We start from the raw sequence: 20,907 nt of genomic DNA on the forward strand, positions 1-20,907 counted from the left end.
TATGCAATGGTCGACAAAAGAGACAGGCCATGCCTCCTTTGTAGGATCCTGGAAGCTTTCGCTTCCAGAGGATCGTAAATTGCAAGTAGTAAGTCATCTCAGAGGAAGTGCAAGAAGGATTCGGCAAATTGATGCAACCATTCCAGTAAGTGTACTTGCAAATGGATAATGAGAAAGTACAAGAGATGGCAAATATAAGGCCCAACGTCAACCAAAATCAACTTAGAACTAAAATGTCCTAAGTGTACTAGGTGTCCCAATAGAACTAGTGTCCTATGATTAAGTGTCCTAACTAGCCTACAAGGCCATACCAGGGCTAAGTGTCAACAAACCCTTCCATGGACAACTATAGATGCACATACTACATGGTGCATACTCACACTAACCTCCTTACAAACGAAGTGTCCCAGTGTAATTTCCAAATTTGTTTTGAGGGGTGGGCAAACATTTGCAAAAGTGTTACTGTCAGCCTATGGCTGCTTGAGTAAGGAGTTATGAACACTAGGTTATCTATGAAGTCACACTTGACATATAGTTCAAGAATGAAACATGGAGTAGACACACGAGGCACAATAGACACAATAGGTGGATTGCAATCAAACTTTAATCTCACAAAGTGTGGTCTGCTCTTGTAAACAATGGCAAGCTAGGAGCTCCACCCTTCTCCTTCCAACCTCCCACACTCCTCCCCTTCTTGACCCCCCCCCCCTTGCATCACAGTATGTCTACCCCTCATCGTCAAGGCATCCTTCTCCCATGGGCAAGAGGAATTTTCCTCTACTCACATGGTTAGTTATACCTCTCTCTAAATTCTCATCCCCATTCTCATGTAGGCAATGGCACCAGTACTTGGTAGCTTGTGATTCCTGTGTCAGCTGGTCCCATGGAGTTGATTGATAGATTTCTTATCATACCTTCCATAGTAGATGGTTATATATTCCATACCATAGTAGCCAAAATTACATTATCTCATATTTGTATTTAGGATACTAAGACACTAGGTGCCAACTTTTATACGATCCTCATGGCAGCCAGAGTGTGAGGCATCCAGGAATTCAGAAGACTTTAGCTCTTCTAAAAGGATAAATCTTTTCGTATGAATAAGGACGTCTGGGATTTTGTGTTAAGTGCTGAAATGTCAAGTAAACAAAGCAAAGTGTCTTAAGTTTGGCAGTTTTCTTCATCCACTAGAAATCCCATTTGGCAAGCTCTCTATGGATTTCAATTTCGATTTACTTATGACACATAGAAGTTATGGCTCTATGTGGGTAGTTGACCAAAATGGCTCATTTAATTCCAATTAGGAAAAATATAAAAACCCATGAATTGGAAAGATTGTTTATTGAAAGAGTTTTCAAATTCTATGGTCTATCAGCCGATATGGTTAGTGACTCGGATAGTAAGTCTTGATATCACTTTGGGGGGCTGCCTTCCATAAATTAGGGACTAGGTTAAATATGAGTATGTCTGAGTATCTACACTCGGATGGTCAAATGCAACATGTCAATCAACCTTTGGAAGATATGTTGCATGCTTATGTTAGTAAAAACCAACCACCTAGGAAGAGTATCTTTCAATTTTGGAGTTTTCTTATAATGCTTTGAAGCATTCAGCAACGGGCAATTTTCCATGTTCATGTATGGATTTCAGCATAGAGCTCCACTGTCGTCTATAGGGATTGAAAATGAAAGGGTGCAAGAAGCCAAGATTTTTGTCTAGGACATGCATCAGATGTTGCAGCATGCCCCATGATAACATCAAAAAATATCAACATAATAGAGCCAAACGCTGTATAAATTCACATAGAAGAAAAGTTCAATTTGAAGAAGGCGATAAAGTTTATTAGAGAGTACCTAGGTCCTCTAAAACCCCAAGATGGGTGAGTTCCCTAAGTTTTCTCTAAGGTATTGTGGTCCATTCACAATACTATGGAGGATTCCTTACAAATTAGCCTTACCACAAGGATAAAGAGTGCATCTAGTGTTTCATGTTAGGTGTTTGAAGAAAGGACTACGTGAAGGTGATAGCCTAGTAGGTGAAGGGATTCTCATAGACTTGATTGAACTTTGAATGCTTCCATACGAGCCTGAAATAATTCTTGGTGTTAAAGAAAGGTGTACGCGCCGTATAGTTATTCAATAATTTCTAGTAAAGTCAAAGAGTGATTTAGAAGAGAAGGCTACTTGGGAAAGTGTAACAAAACTCTAGTAAAGTGGAAGAGTGATTTAGAAGAGAAACTTGGGAAAGTGTAACGAAACTCAGAAGTGGTTTCCTACTATTGCAGAGGATGTCCAAACTTTTTCTTCAATAATATCTAGTAAAGTGGAAGGATGATTCAAAAGAGAAGGCTTACCTCGAAAGTCTATGCAAAGTCAGAAATTGATTTCCTACTACTGTTGCAAAGGACGTCAACTCTTTTAAGCAAGAGGACTGGTTACATCAATAATATTAGGATGTGAGATTACCCCTAGGAGGGGGGGGTTGTCTTGAGTTAGGAAATTAGGAGGTTAGACAGTGGTCATGAATTAGTTTGGCCTAAGTGGCCTACAAGGCCTGGTAGTGCCCAAATAGCACAATTAGTACTAACTAGGTACCTTAAGTGTGCTAGGACATATTTGGTACGTGGCTGATGGGCTTAGGGTGGCAGATAGTGCACCCAAAGAGTTATTGTAGTCTCTCAGGGATGAACTGCTGAGGCAAGTTGATATATTCCACAGTCGCTTTCATAGTCACAAATCCTAAACTTGTTGTGGGTGTTAGAAACTTGAGATTGCTTATCAATTTAGTTTTTTTATAATGTGATACAAATTGATAGCCAACATAAAGCCCTTAAATCAGGCCTGTCCATCTAGAATTGTGGTAGACACAATCCAACATTGAGCACTTTCTTAAAGCATTATTCGTAAACCTGCTGATTTTCTCCCATCAAAAGCCCAAAATGAAATAATAATAGCAAACTCTAAAAACCATGGTCCAATAGACATTTATTTAGTGATTGTTGGGTCCATTTCATTTCTTCCTATAACCTTTAGAAGCAATAAAAACTAGAGTCATTCTCTGCCTGTATTATCAAATAAAATTTACTTGACCTCAACTAAAGCCAACCTACTTTGTTTGTGCGTAGCCTCTCTAACTCCAAAGATCTCTCCCGTCTGCATAGAATCTCTTTCCTTTCTCCAATAGCATTTAATCTACCCCACAGACCCTCTGTCTTCTGTATCAACGTGATTTCACACAGATAAATGTTATGCAGTTACAAGAGCCATGTTATGTACTTTATAGTAACTCTTTTTAAAACCAATTTTGGAATATGAAGCATGGAATTTGCACCTAAAGAAGGTTTCTACAAAATATGATTGATAACAAGCCAGCCTATTTATTGCTATCGCTTAGAACTTGAACACATATTAAGATACAAAGTTTTACCTTTACTAAAAAAAACTGGACAATCTCTTTGTCAAAGACTGCAGAACTCTTGTTGATCTCAATCTCTCCAAAGAGATCAACCTGGAACAAAAACGGGGAGCAGTTGACCTTCACATAGCATTCTGTTGCTGCACAAGACAGAGAACAACTCAGCTTGCTATACAATCTATAATCTTCTATCCAATGGCTCTTTTTTGAAGAACCTTTTTAATATATCTGAGAGGTAGGAGGTTAAGTTTAGACATTATAAAGATAAAAAACATTTAACAAATCATTTTCATGATGAAAAGAATCATGACTAAGGCAAGGGGATGTTGTACCTATCATTAGAGGCATATGGAGGCGTGGTATGGTATGCGCCTCAAAATAGAGGCACTATAGGTGTACCATTTGTATTACATATATTTTGTAATAAAATCAGCAGATGCGGATATAAAATCATAGAATACATAAAGATTAAACATATTAAACTTAGAAAAAAAAATGTGGATAATATAATGACAGCAAATAACGAGCATTTTAGTACTTAAATGACAAAAGCTACAAGAACTCAAGAGTCCAAAAAACCAGACTTGAAAAAAGGGGATCATTTTGGAGTGGTTACTTGCTATCAACCAGCTCTAGTCACAAGGGTCCCAAGGTCAAGAATTTATTGGGACACTGCCATAAAGCCATAACCTCCGTTTCCCCACAAAAAGAAGGGGATGATTTTGGAGTGGTTACTTGCTATCAACCAGCTCCGCTCACAAGGGTCCCAGGTCAAGAATGTATTGGGACACTGCCATAAAGCCATAACCTTCGTTTCCCCTCAAGAGGTCAACAGACCAGCCCAAAACAAACCTAGCCCACCACTCTCATCCTCTCAGAGTGGCATGCATAGCCTATGAGTGATTTTGGCTCAAATGGATCCTGAAGGAATGCCGACATAAATTAGTTGTGACAACCAAAGTAATCACTAAGAACAAGGTAAATGGGTAGTCATGCTCGAAATGTTGGAGATTAGAGGTCAACTCCATACCTGTGAGCCCCGCATGAGGAGGACATGGGGGAGTTATACCAGCAGCATAGGATGGGATTTGAGAGAAGCAGTTTGAGCCATCCATAGGCCTGCCGCATGTGCTGAACGGGAATCCACAAGCTGGGCTGCCACGTGGGCAGCATGCACTGCAACCAGCCTTCAATAAATTAAAGGGCAGTAAAACTAACAAGCAACCAGTCAACATTGTTACACTAACAATTCAGCAAAAGTATTACCAGCAGATTGGGAGCTAGAGTGCCCCTGCACCAAGTCAAAGACACACATTGGCCCCAAACCTTGGCGCCCCTTTCGGTATTTCTTTAATTAAATAAGAGACCCAGAATTCCAGGCTACATAAAGGATACATCCCTTCTTACAACTAGGGCATCCCACATCCCAGTGGGTGTCCACATACCCTGCAAAGCCTTTACTGTTTGCTGCTCTCACCACTCCTGGCCATAGGTCTCCATCCCTAGTCCAGGAAGCTTGCACACAGCCCGGAACTGACTCTAGTAAACACACTTGGCCATACAGTTCCCCATAGCTGTTACCAGTACCGAATTAGCCATCTATCTGCTCAGAGCAGAAAGGGAAAGCATACACAAGCTTTCTCCTCTGACCAGGACTGCCATGACCAATATTTTCTCACCCTATGGGTCGCACATATCTAGATACAATAACTTGTTTCCCAAAAGAGATCTAGCATCACAATACAACAAACACTATGGCAGTCACACATGTACCATCCCTGTCGCGGTTCCAGTGATACTTCCCATTCCAAGCATGGATTCCCGACCCCTGCCTACTCAGCAATGAGGCTGTACCAAAGATGTGCCGTCTGCCTGGCAACCACTGCCTGCATATGACCCATCTCCTGGAGAAACCAAAAAGCATATTCCCACACGGAACATGTTACTAGCCAAAGCCAGCCAATAGGATACACAATGAATTCAATCCCACTTGCATTTCAATGCATCTTCCACTCTCGGTAGGCATCAGAATTCCAAACAATAGCCCTGTTGGGCCCTGCTCTCACACCCAGTGACAACGGGCATCCACATCAGTGCTAACACCTGCATAAGAACCAAAGAGCATTTACTAGCAGCCCAAACAAGGCCACACGCTCCCTAGACAATCACAAGTGTCCACTGACTCACTGGAATACCCAAACAATGGGTGAAAGCATGATTGAACTGCCCACGGTGCTCAGAAGCATGAACAACCTCTGCAAGCATTCATTGTGAACCATCCTGCCAAGCAAGTCTCTCTAAAAACACAGCCCAATGCTCACGGGAATTTCTAGAAAGCATGAGTGAACCCTTTACCAGCCAGGAGCTCAACCAACCTCAATCATGAGCTAAATCAAAACATTCGTGAATCCCATGGGCGCCCTGCCATGCTGAGAACCTTCTCATTCAACCACTTTGACAGCAGCGCATTCATATGCGAATGTTTGGGTGTTGTACAGTCCGTACAACCTTAAGGTCAACACCTTGCAGCCCGTGGTCTTCAACCAGCCCGTACTACAGCAGAGAAACTCCTTCGAACAGCCCGTGCAATAGCTGCTGCCTTATTCCGTACAGCCTGCTCACTGAATGCCTGTTCTCAACGTACGGCTGCCTAGTTCGTGTATGGATCCGTACGAGAGCCGATTTGTTGATTGCCCATCATGGAAATCCTGTGGCACTGTTGTTTCTTCACCGTGCGTCGATCCTTTGCCTATTAAACTCTCACGAGGTTCTTTTTCTCGTCACAGCCCACCACGTTGTTCTAAAGGCTTCTTTTCCTTTGTGGAGCATGGGCATGCCACGTGGCAGCCCACGCCTTCAGTTTGCCCCTAGGGGCTTTAATTTGCCCCTAAGCCCTAGTTGGTCAACATCAATGACCGACTTAGAGCTCATTTTCCCCTTTCCCCTTCTAGTGGGACCAAACCAATGACAAACTTCAATTTCTAAAGTTCTTTGGGCCCCTCTTGGACCTAGACCTTACATTTGCCCCCAAGGCACAAATGCTAGGGGTTCTAGCACATCAAGCAACCCTTGACCTCGCCCCTTGTTTTCCCAAGGTCCTGCCCATGTGCAGGCCAACATGCGTGCACTAGAAATCACGCCCTCGTGACATGCACATAGGGTCCCATTGGGGGGTCTAGGCACTTAATAGTGACTCACCTTTGGCCTTAGAACAAGGAAGCAAGGAGGTCTATAAATTCAATATGGGAGACACTTCTCTTGTGGCAGCAAACCTTCACCAGGAAGGAAAGAAAGGCGATGTGTTTGAGTAGCATCCCAGCAATTGATTGACGCTCCTTTGGAGCACACAGGTTGACAAGGTTAGAGGTAGAAGGTATCTATGGGAGTATCTACACTCCACATCTAGGAAGCACACAAGCTTCTAGATGGTGGCAAATAGTGTCCATTTTGGAGCAATCTAATCTATAGATGTATAATGTCATGCCCATCATGTGCGATGGTGAGTGTCCATTTTGAAGGAATCTAATCTATATATCCTGCCCGTTGTATGCGATGGTGAGCGTGTCACCTCCCAAACGTGTAGTACTTTGGCTCCTTGCATCCATGCTCGTCCCAATAACATTGGATATCCCTGCTCATTCTCCATCTTGACCACGATGAACTTGACCATGAAGTATGTTTTGATGACCTTGATGCATAAGTCCCTGAGCATACCCATCTGCATCACCAACCTCTGATTCGCCATATGAATTTTGAATGGAGAGGGCTTCAATTCAGATTGATCCTCTTTTGGACTTCATCATAGATGATGTTTATGTTAGAAATGAAAATCCCACCAGAGGGTATCCTGTAGCGGAAGACTGATAGATGAGCCTAGGAATTATACACGGAAGTGTTTCACTACGGAATCAAACTTCTTAACTTGTGTACTTCACAATCCAGTAAATAGACTGTGCATCCAATACACATATAGAAGCAACGATGATATATTTCCGTCCGTCCAAAATCCAACGCAATACAAAAGAGATGCAAAGTCCCACCAAACTGTGGTCCTCCCATCTTACCAAAAGTCCTCCTACTATCTACCTGGCACCTCTAGATGTCTGAGCCCACGTACTCTCTTTGAGCTTGTGTAGACTCTATGTCCGTGATCCCCGCACCTTATGGCTGGAAAGACAGCCTAGGGTAAGCCACTCTTGAGCTAAGTCTGCAGCCCTTCTATCCCTCCTTCACCTCTTGGATGTAGGCCCAAGAGAGGGTCATTTTCTGCTCCTTTCTACTCTGTGAAGACTGCTCTACTGGATGCCAAAATGAGGCTCATGTAGCCTCCTTTTATAGGGGCTGTTGGCCAGCCAGCCAGCCAGCCCTGGCCCTATATAAGGGCAAGAATAGTGCCCTTTGCACCCCTTTTCCTGCCTCTCCAGGTCCCATGCTGCTGCGCCTATTCGGCCTCCTGCCTGGGCCCATTCAGCCTCTAGATCTCTTGCGAATCCTTTTGTACTTGCTGATGCAGACCCCCGGGCAGTTGTTGAAGTCATCATTGCATCATAGCCTTGTCTTCTTGTTGGTTTCCCTATGCAGACCCATCCTCTCCATCTATGGAGTCTAGACAACCTCTTTTAGGTCTGCCCTTCATGGTGGCTTTCCTCTGCCAGGGATCTCTCCCTCCCTCTCTCCCTGCCTCCTAGCCCCCGCATGGGCTCCTTGCTCTCGCGCCACCTCCCTGCTGTCGTGTGGGATCCCTATAGGCCGTCTGGCCACCCGGATGGCTTGTGCCACCCCCACCACCTAAGGGGCCTGTCGCACCACCTTCGGCTGCAAGGGCTGCAGTAGCGCATGCCACAAGGACCCGCGCAGGGTGCATGGGCCTCTAGGCCCCCCCGTTCCTCTTCTCTCAGCCCGGGTGGGCTGTGTTGCCATCCCAGGGGCTGCTCCAGACCCACCATCAAGTCAAGGGCTGCCACCAGCCCCCGCCTAACTAGGACGAGGCCTAGCCAGGATAAGGGAGCTGTTGACAGCCCCTATACCTCGACTCAGCTTCATACCTCTGCTCCAACCAGCTCCAGACCTGCAAAAATCAAGAAAGACAAATTTCAAATCAAGAAAGTGCAAATGAAGTGACTTCAGCAGCAAATTCACAAATGCAATCTTGAAAAGACAAAGAAGGACAGGGAAGAGCCACCAACATACCTGAAGATCACCTAGGGCACTAAATATGTGAGGAATCTCTTTATTTCTGCACTTTTACACTTCTACTAACAACAGGGGCAAATAGTGACCTTGCACAATGCCTACACGAGCATGTCTAGAGGACATTTGGGGAAAACAGGCACTTGACAATGCCATGACAGCTTACACAGCAGGGACAACTCCAAACACTACATCTAATGTCCTCACCAGCTCCAAAAGATATGCCTTGCATTGATTGAAAAAATTCACACAAAATGTGGCCCTCCTCGCGGAGAAGGCACATGTAGACAAAACACTAGCTGAGGTGAAAAAGCGTGAAAAAGCACAGAGGGAAAATGCAAGAGTGGAGAAAAGAAAAGGGTAAAAAAGAGGAATGGGAGAAAGAAAAGGCTGAATGAATATCTGAAAAAAACAAGCTCTAGGACAAGGTACATGCTTTGGAGATTGGAGTGCAGCAAATGAAGGTCATGAAAGCAAGCAATGGAAGAACTGAAAACAAAGATTGCCACTCTCAGGAAGGAGATTGCAGCCATACATGCTGAGCTTAAACAACAAATCAGAAAAGGGGAAGCTAAGATGTTGGAATGGAAAGACGTGGTTAAAAAGGGCACAACAGCCTCAAAGAAAGAATTTATCTCCAAAGCACTTGAGGAGGAAAAGAGAAGGACCAGCAAGGTGCAGCGCGCTAAATGTCTTGGTGAGGAGCTTACCAATGGGAGACACTCCAATGCCAGATGCCAAGATATTGTTCACCAAAATGTGGGTCAATCTCACTTGCGAGACAGCCTAGAGGGTGGGCAAAACTGAGGCACCTACAAAGCCACTAGTGCTGAAATTCCAGACAGCCATGGATAGGAAGAACCTCATGAGCATGAAAGCGACTTTGAAAGGAACTAGAACCTATCTGGATTACGACCTCGCTTTCGTACAACAAGAGCACCGAAGGGAAGGTATGGTATGAGTAATGGTAGCAAGAGAAGCAGAGAAATGGGCTGCATATAGAAATGGTCATCCGAGAGAGAGGAGACAAGGAGGATAAGGAAGAGAAGGAAGAGGGAGAATTATGACGGTGTTGAGCCCATGGGATGAGTGTACACACTGGATTGGAAATAGCAGCGTGGAATTATAATGGCACATTATGGTCTGATCCAGAAGTTTTCTTGGAGAAGTACAATGATATAGATATGATCGTTTACACCGAGATACATGAGAGCCAAGAGAGAGGGCTGCCCACGGTAATAGGATACACATGGGAGTCAGCTCATAGGAGGGAGTTGAGGAGAGATACTGGAGTGCAAGGCTCAAGGGGTCGCTGTCCTTTTCAAATCACACCTGAGACCACTCATATCTGTGTTACAGAGAAAGGAGCATGCACAACACGTGGTTACGAGTTTAGGTCCCAGATGCCCAACCTATCTTTATTACAGTGTGCTACTTCCCTCCAGACACATCATCCTATGCACAAGAGGTTACTACAGATGGACACAGCCCATATGAGATGATCCATGATGACATCACAGAATCCTCCAAAGAGAGACACCCTCCTAATGGGGGATTTCAATGTAAGGACAAGAAATAGATAGGTGGGCCTGCTTGACTTCACGAATGACAAAGATCTCCATATAGTCCCAGAGCTAAATGCAGCTGAGCTCGAATACTGAGGCACTCTATAGATGCCTCACAGGTGACAGGATATGGATAACATCTACTTGAGCTGGTGGTAGTTGATCATTTATAATGGTCTTCAGAGATGGCCATCATCTGGAAGACTCACTTGCTTCCCACATGGCAGTGGGTCTAATACAGTGGACTACCTACTAGGCCCACTAGACTTTGCCTCACGGATACACAACTTCGTCATACCTCCCCCAACTCGGAGCAGACCACTCATACCTGGCCTTCCATATCTATGTCACTATGCCAACCACCACAGGGAGAGCTCCCTTGTGAGCCTACAGGTATCCAGATCCACTTCAATTGTGCTCTCGACCCAGTGTACGTGAGTCACTTAGCCAGGGAGCTTCCGGTCCTACTTGAGGATGTAGGAACAAGAATGGAGATGGATTGTGAACACAAGAGAACAAGAAGTGAACCCAAGGATGGGATGCCTTCCTTTTTCAGTTCAGTGGCAAAGATGTTTGGTATGATGATGCTTTTCACACTCAACCATAGTCTCTTTTGTTTTCTTGGTTGAACAGGAGAGTACGGATGCCTATCCATGCACGGATTGACATATTTTATATGGATGATTGGACACTGGACAGAGGTGGGACAGTATGCATCAGCGCTGAGGTGTCCACTTCGGATCATTTTCCAGTTGTGTTGGTGGTTTTAGAGCCTCGGGCGAGAGGCCGCTCTGCCAGTATCAGGATTCAAGATGCCTTCTATGCAGAGGAGGGCCTCACAGAGGCAGTGCTACAGATTTGGATTTCTTAGCTGTAGGGTGGGCAATCGTCCCCGTCAGATGTGGCTGCAGCCGTGACTGACATTAGCAGCTTCTATCATTCTATTGCTGGTATCAAGAGAGATGAGATTCGCAGGCGAGAGATTGCCATTCGCCAGCAGCTGGCAGCTCTCCAGAGAGAAGAGCAGAAACAACCTATAGATGCTTGGATTCAGGAGTGCCTTGCTATAGCAAGGGCTCATTAGAAGACACTTTTAGATCAGAGAGCAGAGTATGCCTTTCATGCTAGAGAGTCTTTCTGGACGCACATCGGAGGTAGAGTCAACAAGCAGTTCTTCTCTACTCTTGGCCCTAGACACAGTCCCTAGACACAGTAGAGAGAGTGTTTCACAGCTTGTTGACTCAGACAGGGTACTTCAGACACATCCAAATGTCGTCATGCAGATTGCTTCAAATTACTATGCCTCCCTTCTGACTACAGATCTTGATTCACATGCCAGAGATGATGCTAGATAGGTTGTTTGGCAGCATATTCCTATGTTGGTGGATCAAGGTATGAGAGCCTCACTTGATGCATGCTTCACCAACATAGTTTAGGACTCCTCTTACTGCCCTTCATAAGGGTAGTTGTCCAGGGTTAGATGGACTTACACCCTCTTTTTTTTTGTTTTTTGGATCAGATTGGGAATTACATCACCTAAGCCCTATAGGGCGTTTGGGACTCAGGTGAGATGCCGGACTCACTTTCGGAGGGTCTCATTCATCTTATCCCAAAAGAAGGTTGCAGAAATTTAGTGTCTCAGTGGAGACCGATCACCTTACTGGGCACTTTGTATAAGATCTCGGTGAAAGCCATCAGGCTGCGATGCAACCCATCCTGCCAGATCTTATACATGACACGCAGACAGGCTTTGTCCATGGCAGAAGCATTTTTGATAACATATTCTCATTTTGAAAGGCTTCTGAGTGGGCTATGCATGAGGGCCATACACTGGCAATTCTACTCCTAGACTTCGAAAAAGCATATGACAGGGTAGATTGGGATTTTCTAGAGGGAACCCTTCTTTGCTTTGGATTTTCAGATTTGAGGATTAGAGGGGTTTCTGCTCTTTACAGGTCAGCCCATAGCCAGGTACTCATTGGTGGAGTCAGGGGAGACAAGTTTCAGATTTCCAGATCAGTCCGCCAAGGATGCCCTCTAGCCCCCTTTCTATTCTTATTTGTGGCTGAAGCTATGAGCCTCTATATTCGAGCTCAAGCTGATATCTTTGGGCTGAGACTTCTGTTGAGACAGGAAGAGGAGTTGTTGGACAGTGAGCTGGCAGATGACACGGCTATTTTTTGGATGCCACTCCACAGACACTCACCTCTTTCAGGACAGCCTTGGATTTGTTTTGCATTGTAGCAAGGGCTCACATTAACTGGAACAAATCCAATGGTTTGTGGATTAGTCAAAAGTCTGACACAAGACGGACTGCACTATTGCAATTTGCTGCAAATTACTGCCAGTGAACATATAAATTTGGTTCTGCATGAGTGTTGACAAAGCCCTGGGATAGCAAGAACTGATGTATCTTATGATACCATGCACGAGGCGCTTGCTTCAGCCCATGTAAGGCTTTCCTAAGCTTGTATACCTTGTGCCTTGTCCCTGAACAACAAAACCCTCGGGCTAATGCACATAGACCTCCTCCTTGAGATCCCCATTAAGGAAGGTGGTCTTGACATCCATCTGGTACACAGACCAACCATAAAACGCAGCAAGAGAGATGACGGAGCAAAGGTAGTCATCTTGGCCACCACAGCAAATGTCTCCTCATAATCTATTCCCTCTTCTTGTGCATACCCCTTGGCCAACTCAACGGGCTTTGTACTTCTCAACTGTACCATTTGCATGATACTTTATCTTGCAGATCCATTCGGTGCCAACCACATTCTTGCCAATGGGCACATCAACTAAGTCCCATGTAGCATTCTTTTGAATGGATCTAATCTCAGCTTCCATGGCTTTCTGTCATGCCGGATTGCCCTGAGCATCCTCAAAGCACTGAGGCTCAATTTCAGCTTCCATCACTTGGGTCATGAGAGCAAGATTCATATGCTTCTTAGCATTATGAGTGCTGGCCTGCTTCTTAGCATTATGAGTGCTGGCCCTGGTTCTCCCCAATACAGGCTGATCTTCAGCATCATCAAGTGTCAACCTAGCCCATCTAGGAACTAAATTCTCAGCTGTCCCGTTAGGAATAGTATCTGGAAGTGCATCCTTTGCACGGCGCTGATAATGCTTCCAAATATTGGGCTGTCCCTCCCCATGAGCTGGCTGCAAACCTGAAACATTCGAGGGAAAAGAACCCTCAACATGTGGCAACCATGCTGGAGTCTGAGAGGTAGAGGGAACATCAACTGAAGAACCCAAGTCAACTGACTGACCCAAATCAGCATCATCCTCAAACTGAATGATGTCCAGAGGTGTATCATCATAAGGAGGCAACTCCTCACTGATGGGCTGCATGCTATCATGCTTAGCAAACAAAACATCCCTGCTTATGATTACTTTCCTTGTGGCTAGATCATAAAGCCTAAAGCCTCAGCTTTCAGTACTATACCCCACAAAGATGCATTTGGTGCTCTTATCATCAAGCTTGGATTGATTCTCAGCTGGTACCAAAGCATATGCAAGAGACCCAAACACTCTGAAATGATTCACCTTGAGCTTATACCCATAAAATGCCTCAAAAATCGTCCTGTCAACCAATGCTTGTGTAGGGCATCGATTCTAAATATATATGGTTGTAACAATTGCTTCACCCCAAATTGCTTTTGACATTTTCTTGAATTTCAGCATATACCATGTCATCTCCACGAGAGTCATGTTCCTCCTCTCTCCAATCGGATTATGCTGAGGCCTATATGGCACTATTTTGTGATGCTTTATCCCATGCTCTTTCAAGTACCCTTCAAAAGCATGTGAAGTATACTGTCCCCCATTGTCGAAATTAAGTGTTCCAATTCTAGAATTGGTTTAGTTCTCAGCCAATGCTTTGAACTTCTTAAACCAATCGAACTCTTTAGATTTTCTTTTCAAGAGAAAGAGCGAAGTGAACCTGGAGTAATCATCAATGAATGTGACAAAATACCAATACCCTCTATGGGTTGTGACATTCATTGGTCCACAAACATCACTATGCACAATCTGCAAAACCCTTTGTACTCTTACTAAATCTAGACCATCCGTTTGGAATGGTAGGCGATGAAACTTTCCAAGAGCACACGCTTCACACCCCTCTTGAGCAGGCTGCTGTAATTTTGGCAAACCTTTAACAATATTGTGATTATGCAAATATGCCAAAGCTCTGTGATGTGCATGACCAAATCTGGCATGCCATAAATCACCTGAAGTAGCAGAAGAGACAGCCATAACATGCTGATTATAGGGCTGAGCATCAAGCTTGTAAAGACCCATGCTGGCCTCATAAGAGCATGTAGCCACAATCTCATACCCTTTCTTTGGATCCTTGATCCTGCATTGATCATCCTGAAATTCCACAAGCATGTGCTGATCATGGGCCATGGATGAAACTAAACAAGAATTTTCCTCGAGTCAGGGACATACCAGACATCACGGATATACTTTCTTTCCTGAATCCAGAAGGATGGGAACATCTCCCACTCCTATGATGTCTTGAGTGGCATCATTGGCACAAGTAACATGTTTGCCATGAACAGGTTTGATTTCTTCAGACCACTCTTTCCTATGAGTCATGTGCTTCAATGCACCACTATCTAGATACCAAGTATCTATGGCAGCTAATGAAGAATCGCCAGATGAAGCATGAGAAGCATCATGTGCAACTAAATCCCCCCTTGCACCAAAACTGTCCTGAAATGCAGTAAATACAAGATCATTTCCCTCTTGCGCAAAATTTGCATGAGATGGTGAAGCATTGGCATTCTCAGCTTGTGCAACATAATTACTGCTTGTGCATTGCCTTTTTTTCTCATTGGTAGTCCTTTTCTGGCACTCCGCAATGTAATGACCAGGCTTCTTGCAATAATTGTATCTGCCTTTCTTCACCTTTGCACCTTTATCTGCATTCGCTGAATTTGTGTTTGCATTCCCCTCCTTCCTAGGCTGATAAGCATGGCTGGTCTTTTCCTAAAATTTACCCTTTCCATGAGTGGCAAGTGCTTGCTCACTCTGACTAGAGGAACGGGCCGAATTGGAAGTACTTGTTTCTTCCTGTAAAAGCAAGTCAACTAACTCCTCAAAATTGAGTGGAGCAGCCTTGAGCATAATGGTTAAGGAGGTAACAAACGTATCATATGAGGAGGCCAGACTATTGAGGGTGATAGAGACCAATTTCTTGTCTTCTATATCCTCATCAATAGCTGCGAGCTCATCCCGAATGTCAGTAATCTTTGCAATATGAACTGAAATAGTCTGACCTTCCTGCATGGACAGGTCATTGAGCTTATTATTCAAAGCAATGCTTCTTGCTTCATTCTTCACATTCCACATACTTTTCAATCTATCCCAAGATACCTTTGAAGTCTTGCAAGACTTGATAGTGGACTTAATGTGTGTCTTCACAGACAATGCAATCAAAGACAAAGCTTGGGCATCCCTGCAGTCAAAACCTCTTCTGATCTTCTATGGGAGCGGTAGTAGAAGCATGACCATAAGCCCTTTTCAACCAAGATATTCTTGAGTGTAAACAACCGCAAAGCATAGTTGGGTCCATCTAACTTATCTGCCTCAGTCATGGTACCAAAATTCTCATTGAGAGACATGATTGCAAGCTCAAGAATAAATGCAAGTATACAAATGGACAACTGAAAGGCCACTGACTGCTGTGCAATCACTGCAATGGCATTCACTGATAGTGGCTGCTCTGAAATAGTAGTAAGCCTGCCCCAAAAAAATTGCTTAAGCCTCAATCCCTTCCGGAATACAAAATGCAATCAAGCACTATATTTTTTTCCCAAAAGTTGTCCTCAAGTACAGCCAAACGCTAGCTCAAATGCAATGTACTTTTGCCCCAACAAATCAGCTTGAATCTCAGCCAAACAATGGCTCACAATGTGATAGCAAACTCTTGCTCAATAGGCATCCAAAAGTGCATCAACTTAAAGCCGACTCTTGGCTTCAAAAATGCACAACACCTGAGTAATAATTTGCACTCAATGTGCAGCGCAAAATTGTCCCAAATGCACTGACACATGTGCAATGCAATCTACAAGACATTTGCGCGATGCAATCTGCAAGAACCAAATGGGAGAGGCTGCAAATGAGCTGAAGCAAAGATCAAGAGCTGGAGCAGAAGAAAGAGCTGAGCCAAGAAGCTGAATCCGCAGCTGTAGAAGCAAATGGCAATCTAGAGAGGCGATGGGCAAGCTGGCAAGGCAATAGGCGAGCTGGAGAGGCGAATGAAGCTGCAGGCTGGAGGCGAGCTGTACGGACAGCAAGTCCATACAGTACGGGCTGTACGGTCAGGCCATACGGCAGTACGGACAGCGAGGCAAGCTCCCAGGGTGAGGCTGTAGGCTAGAACCATACGGATGTACGGAAATCCGTCTGTACTGATTGTACGGACAGTTAGAAGCAAGCTGTACGGCCTGCTTTGGGGCTATTGTATGGCAGCAAGAGCTTGAGTTAATGGTAAGGCAAGCGGGAGCTGGTCCAGGAGCTATAAGGCCACCAATGTGCACCAAACGAGCAAGGAGCTGAGCCCTCAAGCTCTCACAGAGTGTTGGTGAGCTCAGGAGTGGCAACTTGCAATCAGAACTCACTTCTCTGCGACAGAAGTGCAACAGGAGCACAAGTAGGCAGGCTGAATCGACTAGCTCTAATACCACATGTAGGAACAACAATGGAGATGGGTTGTGGACACAAGAGAACAAGAAGTGAACACAAGTGAACTCCGACTGAAATGTTCAACCAAATGAAGTACAAGTACTTGGTATATATAGTCCAAGCACGAGAACACACTAAAACTCCAAAATAGACTAAGTCCTATCCTACACCACCATATCATTGTATATATCTATACAGATGCCTTGGTCTCGAGGCACAAGTTTGTGCCATGGGACTGCCCCTAAGCACAAGTCTTCTTGGCCTGGACAGCATCTTCTAGATCTGCCCTCCATGGTGGCTTTCCTCTACCAGGGATCTATCTCCTTGTGCTGCCCATTTGGCAACCCCATGGCCCTTTCTATTATCCTATGGTCCACCCCCCCCTCCCATGCAATCCTCATTTGGGGCATCATAGGTGGGGAGGTGACCAACCCTAATCCAATAGTTTACTCCAAAGCCTCCGTCAACGAGTACTCCCTTCACCGTGTGGCTCCAAATTTTGACGTCAATCATGGGTACCTCTTCATCCCAAATTGCCAATTCTATCACCTCCACCCTTGTGGTCAATGGATCCACAGTAAGTTGTTCATTGGTTGCAAGGATATAGAAGAACTTCATATAGTAGGCAGCAAGTTCCTGTAGTTGGCCAATGGAAATCATCAAGTTGAGCTCCTAGAATTTCTCCCAAGCCGTGTTGATTAGATTTTGTGCGACTGGAATGCCTTTTGCCTCATCATGACTCCGTGATTCATTTCCACCTTCGTCTCTTTGCTTCTTTCTGGTTCCTCCATTCGTTGCTTGGGAGTCGGGACTTGGCTCCCTTGTCACAACAAGGGGTTGTTTTTGTTTGAGGGCACGGCTGATCTCCTTTGCCATCTTCTTCTCTTCCTTCCAGCAAATCCTAGGCTCTTTCGGCTTCTTTAGACTCGTTTGGGCTTGGCCTTGTGACCTTGTGACCGCTTGTCCATCTACTTCCACTAGCACCACTCTAATAGTCGGTGCACAGTCATCTCGGTCGCATGCTTTTTGTAGCATGTCCAATTGTTTCTTCCACAATCAACATCTGCGCTTGTGATGGCCTTCCTTGCTACAAAAGTAGGATGCTGTGTTGGTTTTCTTCGGTCTTTCTCCTTAGTAGGGCCTTCTTGTCTCCCTTTCCACTTGATGGACCTTTGCGGTCCTCTTGTGCTTGTTAAACTAGTAGTCGTCGGTCGTGTTGCTTGACTCGTCGAGCGATTGCAAAATTTGCAATACTTAACCAACCGACACTCATTCGTTGTACGGTCGTCCACCTTGCAAATGTGGCACCATACTTCACCCTTCTCTGGGCACCTATGATCTCATTTCCTTCAAAAAAAAATCAGCTCCTCTTTTTCAAACTTGGTGTCCTTTTTGACCGCCAGCTCATCTTCGTCTTCCTCGTCACTATCCACTTTGTGGAAAAGAACTCTTGTTCTTTTGGTTTGTTGATCCCTTTCTTGATCGCTATTTCTCTGTGGAGCAATTTGTTGTACGTCTTCATTTGGCAGATGATCCCCATGTTACGTAACTTTGTGCCATTCGTGAGACCGATTAGCAACTAGGATAGCAATTCCATTTCGTATTGCGCGTTGCTCACCTTGTTGGTCAGCACCCTCATTCGCGCCGAAAAGGTATACATTGATTTGCCCACCTTCTATTTCATTTTGTTAAGTTTTAGCATGACGTCTTCCTTACTAAACTCGTGCTAGAACCTCTTCAAGAAGGCCTCCGTCAATCTATTCCATGTGGTGGAGTACTTATCTGAGTATTCATTAAGCCACTCAACAACCTTGTCTACGAGCATGGTAAGAAAGTACATCAAGTACTCTTCCTCTGTGGAGACTCGCAATATTGCCGTTGTTCGTAGAAAAATTTGCACACAGATGAGGCATTCTCTCCCTCTCATCCCATGTATTTTTGGAATTTTATCCTTATCTTCGGTCCTCTTGTTGCTTTTGCATCTTTGTGCAGACTTGGTGGTGGGCTTGCACCGAACATGTCCATGTTGCCCATATAGATAAACTCTAGCTTTTCCCTTGTGAGATTTGTAAGACCGTTCTTGCCATAATTTTTCCAAATCTCAAGGTGAGAAATATTGAATCCTTTGGTTTTTCTCCTCTTCCTCCGAGATTGAGTTATGCTAAAATCTAAGAACTACAAATAGCTTTTACTAGCTGGCAATTAAGCTTACAAAACTCACAAGGAGAAATTTATGGACTAAAAGAATTGGGGTCTTTGTATATATGCAAAAAAGTGAAGTTCTACTAGCTATCTATGAATCTCCTAACTTAACTAGGTTTATGAAGAATAAGGACAAGTCTCATACGAGATTCAACATTGCATAAACTCAAATTCCTAATAAAAAGGTAGAGATTAAGAATATGGCATAGTGCCCATGGGGATACCAGCGCTTTGATGAACCAAAAAGTCCCCTAGAGTTATAAACCCTAGAAGAAAGTTTAGCCAACAATAGACAGCTTCAGCATGTGCACTTTTCTTTTTGACTTAATTGTTGGATTCAGCCAACAAAAATCAGCATGGCAAGGCTAATTTTTACAATTCTTAAAACTTTAATCACATGCACAATAGACAATAAATAAATGAGCTGAAATGGAAATGGATGTCCATGGAAAATGAAGGTAAGTTGCTATTGCAGCTACTTCGAGTGAATAGACATTGGTGGCAGCCTTGGATCTCATTGTATGCAGGGAATTGATCGATAGAGAGAGAGAGAGAGAGAGAGAGAAGAAGAAGAAGAAGAAGAAGAATATATTATCGTCCTCTGAAGACCAAAAAATCGGCCTATGGGACCTGAGCAATACAAAATCCTTGTACACAAAGATTCCTCCCTTGGAGGGGAGGGTATTAAGAGAAACTACCTTTATGTCTTAGGTGAGTTCCTGTGCTTGAAAAGCTTATAGACAAACGTTCCTAAAGCTGGGGGCGACCCGCTATGTAGCATATCAGCCAGTCTGTTATGTCCCTCGAGAAGAGAGCTAAATGCTTTCCGGATGTGAGTATAGTAAGGGCATATCATTACCATGTGTTCTTCAGTTTCTGCCATTCCCTGGTCACATAATTGATCGATAGAGAGAGAGAGAGAGAGAGAGAGAGAGAGAGAGAGAGAGAGGTGTATGAGACCTCGCCGGTCTATGAGACAAGATACAAGATATATGTAACCCATACAAGCCACTGTGGGCTGAAGCATAGGGCTCACTAAGGCCCTTGCTGAGTGCTAAATGCTAAGAATGCAAAAAACCTAGTACAACTAGTATAAAACATAGTAGGAAAAAAGAGGGCAATCAACTGCTCAAAACCAGAAAGAAAGAAAGATATATTAACGTCCACGGGAGACCTCGCAGGCCTATGGGACAAAGCAAACAGAAAAGCGAACTCATACAAGCCTCAGTGGGCTGAAGCAAAGGGTACGCTAGGACCCTTGCTGAGTACTAATCTATGCTAACAGAATCATAATCATAAACATAATCATAATCATATCATATCAATCAATCTATCCAGGCGCTGGGATGAAACCGAAGCCTGATACAGTGATGGCTCTCTGGTGGGCTGCGAAAATATCTCGTATCTGCGTCTGTCGAGCTATCTCGAGCTGTGACGGGGGGCGCGGTCTCCTCGCTCTCTGGACTCTCTAGGCTATGTCTAGAGTGATCCCTCATCTCTGTCGGTCTCCTCTGAGGAAAGCTGTGATAGATCGGACCTCAATAGAGTGTACTCTCAGGGCTCTCTGTCGCACATGTGGCCTCTACGTCTCTCTCTCGGTAGTACTGTGCCGGCTGCTCATCCAGACTGCTCTCATATCGGCTAGCTCTTCTTCCTCTACTCCACTGTGTCTAGGGGTTGACTCAAATGTATAGAGGTCTGTAACTTGCCATTGTGCCCAGTCACCCTCTATGTCCTGTAATGGTCTGACTAACCCCTACTGCTCTCTGATCTGTTGTAGAAGCGCCTCCCTATGTCGCCGCATCTCCATTAGATAGAGTCCGATACAGACCTGGTCATGGAA

At 44.5% G+C, this 20,907-nt stretch overlaps 1 protein-coding gene across 1 annotated transcript in view; it reads right to left on the bottom strand.

The window, feature by feature from the left end:
• Nucleotides 1–20,907, bottom strand: part of LOC147905198 (uncharacterized) — a 130,967-nt gene that overhangs the window by 84,310 nt on the left and 25,750 nt on the right. The window contains exons 3-4 of the mRNA XM_087393473.1: nucleotides 3,427–3,554; nucleotides 3,110–3,214 (exon numbers count right to left, since the gene is read on the bottom strand). Coding sequence (XP_087249599.1) covers nucleotides 3,110–3,214; nucleotides 3,427–3,554 — 233 coding nt within the window. The remainder of the gene's footprint in view (nucleotides 1–3,109; nucleotides 3,215–3,426; nucleotides 3,555–20,907) is intronic.

Source organism: Dipteris shenzhenensis, chromosome 2 (assembly GCF_047967505.1).
Source record: "Dipteris shenzhenensis isolate YYH24624 ecotype China chromosome 2, Dip_SZ_1.0, whole genome shotgun sequence".
Lineage (NCBI taxonomy): Eukaryota > Viridiplantae > Streptophyta > Polypodiopsida > Gleicheniales > Dipteridaceae > Dipteris > Dipteris shenzhenensis.